Raw genomic sequence first — 9,661 nt, forward strand, 5'->3', positions numbered from 1 at the left:
CTCTCTCCTGTTCCTTGTTCAGGTTCCCGGCTTGGTTGGAATCCGAGCATGCGCAGGAGCTCAGCAACTCCAAGGCGAGCGAGCGCGCTTGCGGGAGCCACCTCCCTTCCCTGGACGACGGGAAGTAGGTGAGCGTCTGGGCGCGTGCGCAAACGTGGCCGGGGCGCCGGGGTGGTGGGTTGCGCCTGGAGAGCGCATGGGCAGACAAACTGTGCGTCCGTTTGTCCGGAGCAGAGGGGAGAGTGGGCGCCATCTTCTTCTAGGCTCACTCAGGGGTCTGCCTGTTTTGGGGAGGCTGCTGCGACGAGGAGTGCACCCCGCCCCCAGCCTTGTGGTTCCGACTCGGCAGCAGCGGTGTGTGTTTATTGCCAAGTGCGAAGCAGTTACCCCTGGGGCGCCGGGGGCTGGGAGGGGTTGGCGGCCGGGACGGAAGCACAGGGAAAGGCGGGGCCGCGCAAGGAACTAGCGTAGCTTCTGTCGTTAGGGCACCCTCTTTCCTTGCTAAATACCGACTCCCCCGTCCATGTGGTGGTGTGTGTGCACTTGCCAGTCTGCTTGAGAGTGAAGATCTCGAAGGATTGCATAGGTATTTTTTTTCTTTGCTATGTCATCGTAGTCAGCGGTGGCAGAAAAGCGCTGAAGGCCTGGCTCATTAGGCTTGAGGGGAGCTAAAGTGTTTCAGTTAGATTTGGGGACAGTTCACGCTTTGGCGAGTTAGGGCGGAATGTGTTTGCCCTTGGGACGGTGTAACGGAAAGGCACGGAGGTTGGGCGGTCCAGGTTAATATGAAGGCTGATTTTTGGCTGAAGGTCTGGCTACAGCATCGGATCCCACGTAGCAACTTTGGCCTGGTGCGAAAGAAGGAAGCTCTGACCCCTGGGAGTATGGACAAAGGCTTTGGGCTATAGAAGCAATGCCTTCGGATGATCCGTTTGAGGATGATGGATGTTATGGGAATTCCTGTGCCGTGTGGATTCATCTTCATTTACGGTTCCTACTGGGGACTTGGCTCTGTGTCGTCATGCCTTTAGTTTTTTATTTTAACCATCTACATTATAAAAGGATAAAAGGCAGATCGTCATAAAGAATCATTGTGGACTGGGGTAGATTATTTTCTGCAGGGGAAACTCTTGCGTTTGTGCTTCAAATGTGCTTCATCCTAACTTTAGGTTTTAAGAAATAGTGGCAGTGTTCTCCCCCTCACCATGTCTGGAAAATGACTTGCTATTCTCTAGTTAAAATAAATGGATCTGAAATAATACCATTTAAATTTAGCCTTCCTCCCTTTTCCCTTTCAGTCTTGATGAAAAGATGCACATTTCGTGGGGTTTTTTTTTGTGATAATGATGATTAAGTGGGATGAATCGTTGGATAAAATTAGCAAAATTATTTAAAATGAGCTTGTTAATTTCAGCGACTTGCCCTTAAATGAGCTCTTAAGGACCCACTTCCTTCTTTTCATAGGTTAGAAGTTCTAACAGATCACTGTCTTTAAACCAACACAGCCACAAAAATACTTTTGTTGCATTCGTAAGTAGAAAAATTTTAAGTGTAGAGTATTTTAGGGTATTTTTGTGTTTTACTTTTTTGTGTAATGTTCTAAGAATAGAATTTCTGGGGAATTTGCTTAAGGAAATAACATGGGAACCACAGGAAAGATGCTCGTTTTCAGAGCTGGTTTCTTATAGGTGGTCTCCTAGGTGTGTTTTTTAAGAGGGATAAATGGTACATTACCTTTCTATCTCAAGGGCAGAAAAGTTTAAGCAGTAGTTATATTTGTGGCAAATTAGAAGAAACATTTTATATATTCTACTTGAATTGCAATTCACGAATTTGTACTCGTGGAACTACTTAGAATATTGTTTACAAATTAGGGAGGATAAATTATAAGCCTTTTTTTTTTTTTTTTTTGTGGTATGTGGGCCTCTCATTGTTGTGGCCTCTCCCGTTGCAGAGCACAGGCTCCGGACGCGCAGGCTCAGCGGCCATGGCTCACGGGCCCAGCCGCTCCGAGGCATGTGGGATCCTTCCGGACCGGGGCACGAACCCGCGTCCCCTGCATCGGCAGGCAGACTCTCAACCACTGCGCCACCGGGGAAGCCCCTATAAGGCATTTTTTGTATTTGGCATTAATTACTCCGTGAAATGTTCTCAGCTTTTTCTGTAGATATATTTCTGTTCCTTTTTGAATTTTTAAGAAAGTTTAGGAGGGACAAAATGATGTTTATTACACTGCTTTCTAAAATATTTTAAAAGCGAAAAAGGAGCTAAGTCATTTTGCATAGGAAGAAGTCTTGGAACAGTAATGTGGACAACTATTCCAGAAGCCATTTGTAGTTTTTGTTAAAATGTTCGTGTGGATGTTGGTTTGTTGAAGAAACTAAGCTTATACACGATTTTTGGCGGGGGGTGGGTGGGGGTGGGGTTGGGGAGACAGTGCAGATATTTTCTTATAGACTAGTTTTTAGAACGGTTTTTTAGTTTCACAGTAATATTTAGTGGAAGGTAGAAAGATTTCCCATATGTCCTCTGCCCCTCTCCCACATACCATGCAAATATTTTATAGTAAAACTCATTAATATTTTTAATATCAGTTTGGCACTGATAATTTAGATGTGTAAAATGTGCCAGTTAATTTCTTGCTATCCTTGTTAGTTTAGCTTGTAGTTTAAAAAGTAATCTATGGACATTTTTCAAAGGAAAATAAGCCTTGCAGACCTCAAAGAACATGTTTTCAGACACCACTTTTGTGGATGAGTGGTACTTAGGTGTAAGTACTGAATTAAAACAACCTTTATTTGCACACTAAAAACATAAACTTATAATCATTAATTTAGCCGGTCTTAAAAACTTACTTGGTTAAGACTACTTTGTTTGGGTACATCTGAAAGTATTAGATGTAATTTCCTTAAGGAATATTAAATTCAGATTTTTCAGTTGTTAATACTGATATCCCCAAACATTCCAAACTAATATATTCTTTTTTTTTTGCGGTACGGGGTCCTCTCACTCTTGTGGCCTCTCCCGTTGCGGAGCACAGGCTCCGGACGCGCAGGCTCAGCGGCCATGGCTCACGGGTCCAGCCTCTCCGTGGCACGTGGGATCCTCCCGGACCGGGGCACGAACCCGTGTGCCCTGCATGGGCAGGCGGACTCTCAACCACTGCGCCGCCAGGGAAGCCCCAAACTAATATATTCTTACTATATTTTTACCTTTCTACATTTTCATTTGGGTTTCCTCGGTAGAATGCAGGATAGTTGTTTGAAATGGAATAAACATTAGCATCATAAGATTCTGTGTTTATCTGAATGTTTTCTTTCTGGCTTAAGATGAATTTTACTAGTTTTTTAGGAGTTTAAGATAAGGAGTAGCAATAGTTGAGTATAAGAGTAGTAGTAATTGAGATTTTAGATTTTAGGGATATTTTATTATTTGTCTTATTTATAGTGGAATCAGGAAATTTGGTTCCATGTTTAGAAATGTGAGGTGTATATGTAGAATGTAAAATTGTGTCCAAATGGTAGCCATTGGTCTTGGATTTATTGCTTTAAAAATTGGTTTTTGAATTTGAAACATTAGTGTTCACTGTATCATTTATTAATTTGATTTGGTCTTATGTTTTGAAAGGGAGGAGATTTGCAGGAGAGTTGGACATAATGAATTAGATGTTGGTCTTTTCATGGGTGGAAATGAATAGAAGATGTTTTGGGAATTTGGGGTGTTAAATTGTCATTTTACTTGTAGAACAGTTTTTTTTTTTTAAAGTGGATATAAAATTCATATACAGTGAAATGCACAGACCTTAAGGATAGAATTCATTTAGCCTTGATAAATTTATACAACCATGTAACCAACACTCCAATCAAAATATATAACATGTCCATCACCTTTTTCCTCATGTCACTTCCAATCAAGGACCGATTGTTAAATTTTCAGGTTTTTTGCTTCTAAATAATTTGCCAATGTCTACTTGGAATCTGTACCTTCTTTTTGCTGAAGGATGATTAATTTCCCCTTGGAACAAAGATAACCATTTCGTAATGCCCTTAGTTGTGCTTCTTGTATTGCTTCACTTTTATTAGGTAATTCTGAAGTGAATATCCTAATCTGGCGTTGTTTAAGATCAATTGCAGGGTCCAAGGATTAATTATATTTCATTTTCTTTCCACAGTTAAGTTGCTTTTACAGAATTAACAGGTCTCCAAGAAATAAAAAAAAGGTAAGATATCCAGAGCTTAAGGCGTTTCACAGAAGCTTGACAAAAAAAAATGCAAAGTAGAATAGTACATCTAGGTACATATGGCTTCTGTACTTTATGTCTGGTCAGTGGTGCACTAGTGGTAAGCAGTTTATTATCATGAGCAGCGATTATATACTGACCATACATGCCTTTTCTAAGTATGTAAAATTCGTTGTGGTTGGTAAAATTCTTTAATCACCAAAGCTCTCTCTCCCATGTTTCAGTAGAAGATATGCCTGAAAATAGTTTGGTCTTGTTGTGAAGTAGCACTTGGCAGACTTACAAAGAAGATGTGATATTTTTGATGCTCATACTGTATAGGATAGGTGATAGGAAATGTTTCTTCAAAGTAGCTGGTTTATTTATTTGTATGTTTAGTTGGGAGAAAGTTTATTCCTTTTTTTCTTTTTAAGAATTAGATACAGTCAATATCTTTGTGAACTCATGTCTTATTTTCATTTATAAATGCTGAAGAAGGTAGGAACCAAGTAACTATTAAGCTTAGTTTGGGATTAGGTACTTCAAAAATAAGACTTGCTATTATGTGTACCTTTCTGTCTGCAGGTCATTATTGCTGTGGTTTGAGCTCAGCATGGCTGTAGTCATCCGTTTACTGGGGCTTCCTTTTATTGCGGGGCCTGTGGATATTCGTCACTTCTTCACGGGATTGACTATTCCTGATGGAGGAGTGCATATAATTGGAGGGGAAGTTGGGGAGGCTTTTATTATCTTTGCAACAGATGAAGATGCAAGACGTGCCATAAGTCGTTCAGGAGGGTTTATCAAGGATTCATCTGTAGAGCTTTTTCTTAGTAGTAAGGCAGAAATGCAGAAGACTATAGAAATGAAAAGAACTGATCGCATGGGAAGAGAGAGACCAGGATCTGGGGCACCAGGGGTTGGCAGCTTATCTAATTTTGTTGAGGCTATTAAAGAAGAAGCAAATAATTCTGGATATGGCTCTCCGATTAATCAAGATGCTGGGTTTCATACTAATGGTACAGGACAAGGTGATTTAAGGCCAAGAAAGACACGGCCATTGAAGGCAGAGAATCCTTACTTGTTTCTACGAGGCTTGCCTTACTTAGTAAACGAAGATGATGTACGTGTCTTTTTCTCTGGTTTGTGTGTGGATGGAGTAATTTTCTTAAAGCATCACGATGGCCGAAATAATGGTGATGCCATAGTAAAATTTGCTTCATGTATCGATGCTTCAGGAGGTCTTAAATGTCATAGAAGTTTTATGGGTTCAAGATTTATTGAAGTAATGCAAGGCTCGGAACAACAGTGGATTGAGTTTGGAGGTAATGCAGTTAAGGAGGGTGACATTTCTATGAGGACTGAAGAACATTCTCCACCAAGAGGAATTAATGATAGACATTTTTGGAAACGATCTCATTCAAAATCTCCCAGAAGAACACGTTCTCGTTCTCCTCTTGGATTTTATGTTCACTTAAAAAATCTGTCCCTAAGTATTAACAAAAGAGATTTAAGAAATTTCTTTAGAGATACTGATCTGACTAATGAACAGATTAGGTTTTTATATAAGGATGAAAGAAGAACAAGATATGCCTTTGTGATGTTCAAGACTCTGAAAGACTATAACACTGCTCTGGGTTTACATAAGACTGTTTTACAGTATCGTCCAGTTCATATTGATCCAGTTTCTAGAAAACAGATGCTGAAGTTCATTGACTGTTATGAAAAGAAAAGACCAGCGTCAACAGAGAAAGAGAGGCTTGGACACGTTTCACAAAAATACTCTCAAGAAGGCTATTCTGGCCAGAAACTGTGCATATATATAAGAAATTTTCCATTTGATGTTACAAAAGTTGAAGTGCAGAAGTTCTTTGCAGACTTTTCTCTTGCTGAGGATGACATTTACTTGCTTTATGATGACAAAGGAGTTGGTCTAGGAGAAGCATTGGTGAAATTCAGATCAGAAGAACAGGCCATGAAAGCTGAACGTTTAAACCGACGAAGATTCTTGGGGACAGAGGTATTGTTAAGGCTCATATCTGAGGTACAAATGCGGGAGTTTGGTGTAAATTTTTCTTCAATGTCCAGTGAGAGAATGCATGACCATTCACAGTCATGTGACAGAGATGATCATTCCCATTCATTTGACTCAAATGATCTACCATTATACTCGGTTGGCCCTTCTGAAAACTTTAGGCATCAGCAGGAGGACTTGAGGCAACTGGACAATTTCAAGCATCCCCAGGGGGATTTCCGACCTCCTGAAAGGCGCCCTCCAGAAGACTTTAGGCATTCCCCAGAGGATTTCAGGCACTCCCCTGAAGACTTCAGGCACCTTCGGGAGGAACACTTCAGGCGGCCTCCTGAGGAGGACTTCAGGCGCTCTTGGGAAGAGGACTTCAGACACTCTCCGGAGGAGGATTTCAGGCACTCTCGGGAGGAGGACTGGAGGCGGCCACCTGAGGAGGATTTCAGGCGGCCTCCCAAGGAAGACTTCAGGAGACCCCCTGAGGAGGACTGGAGGCGGCCCCCCCAGGGAGACTTCAGGAGGCCACCTGAGGAGGATTGGAGACGGCCTCCTGAGGAGGACTTCAGACGGCTTCCCCCGGGGGAATGGAGGCGGCCACCTGAGGAAGACTTCAGGCGGCCCCCTGAGGAGGATTTCAGGCGACTTCCAGAGGAAGACTTCCGGCGACCTCCCGAGGAGGACTTAAGGCGGCCCCACGAGGAGGACTTCAGGCGGTCTCCTGAGGAGGATTTCCGGCGTTCTCCTGAGAAGGACTTCAGGCGGCCACCTGCGGAACACTTCCGGCGGCCACCCCCGGAGCATTTCCGGAGGCCGCCCCCGGAGCACTTCCGTCGGCCACCTCAGGAGCATTTCCGGCGGCCGCCCCCAGAGCATTTCAGACGGCCACCCCAGGAGCATTTCAGACGGCCGCCTCAGGAACATTTCCGGCGGCCATCCCAGGAGCATTTCAGGCGCCCCCGAGAGGAAGATTTTAGGCACTCACTGGATGAAGATTTCAGGGGTCCTCCAGATGAAGACTTTAGGCACCCTCCTGATGAGGACTTCAGGAATCCCCAGGAGGAAGATTTTAGAAGCCCTTCCGATGAGGACTTCAGGCGGCTCCCGGAGGAAGACCTCAGGGAAGCTCCAGAGGAGGACCCTAGACTTACTGACAGTTTTAGACTTCCTGGTGAGGAGTTTAGGAGCCCCCCTGATGATTTTAGAAGTCATCGCCCTTTTGTGAATTTTGGTCGCCCAGAAGGTGGCAAGTTTGATTTTGGAAAGCGTAATATGGGAAGTTTTCCTGAGGGGAGATTTATGCCTGATCCAAAATTAAATTGTAATTCAGGTAGAGTAACACCCATTAAGATAATGAATCTTCCATTTAAAGCTAATGTTAATGAAATTCTAGACTTTTTCCATGGTTACAGAATCATACCTGATTCAGTTTCAATACAGTATAACGAGCAAGGATTACCTACAGGGGAAGCCATTGTTGCCATGATAAACTACAATGAAGCTATGGCTGCTATTAAAGATCTGAATGATAGGCCAGTTGGCCCCCGCAAAGTTAAGTTAATTTTGCTCTAGAGAGCATTTCTAAATTCAGAATTACCTCCCCACAGTATTGATGCAGTAAAATGCATTTTTTTAAGTGTTTACTTTTAACTAATGAAAAGAAACATTTTAATTTTGACCTGTGAATAGAACAAATGTAAATAGAATGTGAATCTGGTTTTCTTTTGCTTGCAAATTGCCGTTCACTTTTTCTAACTTAAAAATATATATGCCTTTTTTTGACCAGTGGGGGAGAGAACTAATTCCCTGAGTGCATTAATTTTTGTTGATGTCATGGGTAAACGTCAAGACTTGTATAGTAGAACTGTATTTGGGGAAGATAAGTTTTATATTCACTTTTGTTTCCATTCTGTAGTCTACATCTTGTTACTCAAACTGTATAAGGAAATGGTCAGTGACTGACTGTTCAGGGTTAGCATTTTCATTGCTAACTGCCTGCAGAATTAATGCCCTCTTCCTTGTCTGAGATATTACTGTTAAGCCTCCCCTTAATCATAAATAGTTCAAAATTGACAGACTGTGAACTTGAAATTTACTTATGTAAAAAGCTTAGGAAATTCTTAAAACTTCGATGATCATAACTTTCAAAATTTTATAAAAATAAAAAAATTGCAACTGAATAAACCAACTAATTGTATTTGTACAAAGAGAAAAAAATATTATAGCTTCTTTTGTGAAGGTTTCCAACAGCTGTATAAGGTAATATTTATGACAGGAGAGACCAAACATTCTGTAATAATAGTGTATTAGTGCTGTGTATAGTTCTGTGGTTTCTTCCAACATCTCATCAACCAAACTGATAAGATTTACTCAAAATACTTAAAGACAAAAAAATAAAAAAGTAATTATAGGTACAAGGGGACTTTCAGGCTTATGCTGGTAAGAATCTGATAAATGGACATAGTTTGTGTTTCTAGGAAGAATTTACTGATGATTCATATAAATTGTATTTTTCAAATTAGGTTCTCATCTCTTAATTTCAAAACTTTTTATCCAAAGACTCAGTGACTAAATATAACAAGACTTTTGTGAGATTGAATTTTGACTTCTTTGATATTAGACATTTAGACATTTTGCAAATACTGGATTTGATTTTCTATACCATCATAATGTTAATGCTTACATTGGGCACTTACTGTGTGCTAGGCAGTATAAGTACTTTACATGCATAATGTCAATCTTAATTATTCCCTAAGAAGCTTAAGAGTATTTAGCGCTATTTCACAAATGAGATAATGAAATTCAGAGAGTTTAAGTTACTTGCCTAAAGTCATAGCTAGTAAATCATGGAGCCAGTTTCAACCCAGACGGACTACACACTCCAGTTCATGCTCTTAATACTTTTGCCTGCTAACTTTGTTAAATGCTGTTTTTAATTTTAGTAAGACCATGCTAAAAATATTTTCAAGAGTAAAGGATATTTTCTTACCTCCATTTTTGCTTTAAAAATAGCATTAAGAAAAGATAAAATTAGTATGCCCAAACATTGTTAATAAAAGACAAAGTAACTAAAACTTCCAGGGTTTCTCTGGGAGACAAACATTATGTATTGGCTTCTAATTTAAAATTGTTCATCTTATGAAACATGATTTGACTTTGGTTGGCCTTTTATAGTTTACATAAAACAAGGTTAATTTTCCTCAATTCTGTGATTTAGATATTTCCCACAGTGAGCAAATAAGAATAAAGTTTGAATTTATATCAGTAGTTTAGTCATTTAATAATAGGGTATGGCAGAAGTAGAATACTTTGTCAGTATTTAGCCAGTTAGTGCTATAAGTATTTTGGATTAATCTTTAGTGATTTAAAGAAGTCTAAGAAAAACCAACCGAAGTTTCTGCGTTTTTTTTTTTTTT

General features: G+C 40.6%; 1 protein-coding gene across 1 annotated transcript; it reads left to right on the top strand.

Annotated features, from left to right (window-relative positions):
• Positions 1 to 279: 279 nt before the first annotated feature.
• RBM12B (RNA binding motif protein 12B) lies at positions 280 to 9,622 on the top strand. Its single transcript, XM_079902002.1, has 3 exons — positions 280 to 354; positions 4,172 to 4,219; positions 4,805 to 9,622. The coding sequence occupies exon 3, from the start codon at positions 4,833 to 4,835 to the stop codon at positions 7,815 to 7,817; it is 2,985 nt and encodes a 994-aa protein (XP_079758128.1). The 5' UTR covers positions 280 to 354; positions 4,172 to 4,219; positions 4,805 to 4,832; the 3' UTR covers positions 7,818 to 9,622.
• Positions 9,623 to 9,661: the final 39 nt, after the last annotated feature.

The sequence above is a fragment of the Stenella coeruleoalba genome, assembly GCF_951394435.1.
Source record: "Stenella coeruleoalba genome assembly, chromosome: 17".
Taxonomy (NCBI): domain Eukaryota; kingdom Metazoa; phylum Chordata; class Mammalia; order Artiodactyla; family Delphinidae; genus Stenella; species Stenella coeruleoalba.

What these genes read in the sequence shown, in the direction of transcription:
- RBM12B (XM_079902002.1), top strand. Translation starts at nt 4,833, where the DNA reads ATGGCTGTAGTCATCCGTTTACTGGGGCTTCCTTTTATTGCGGGGCCT.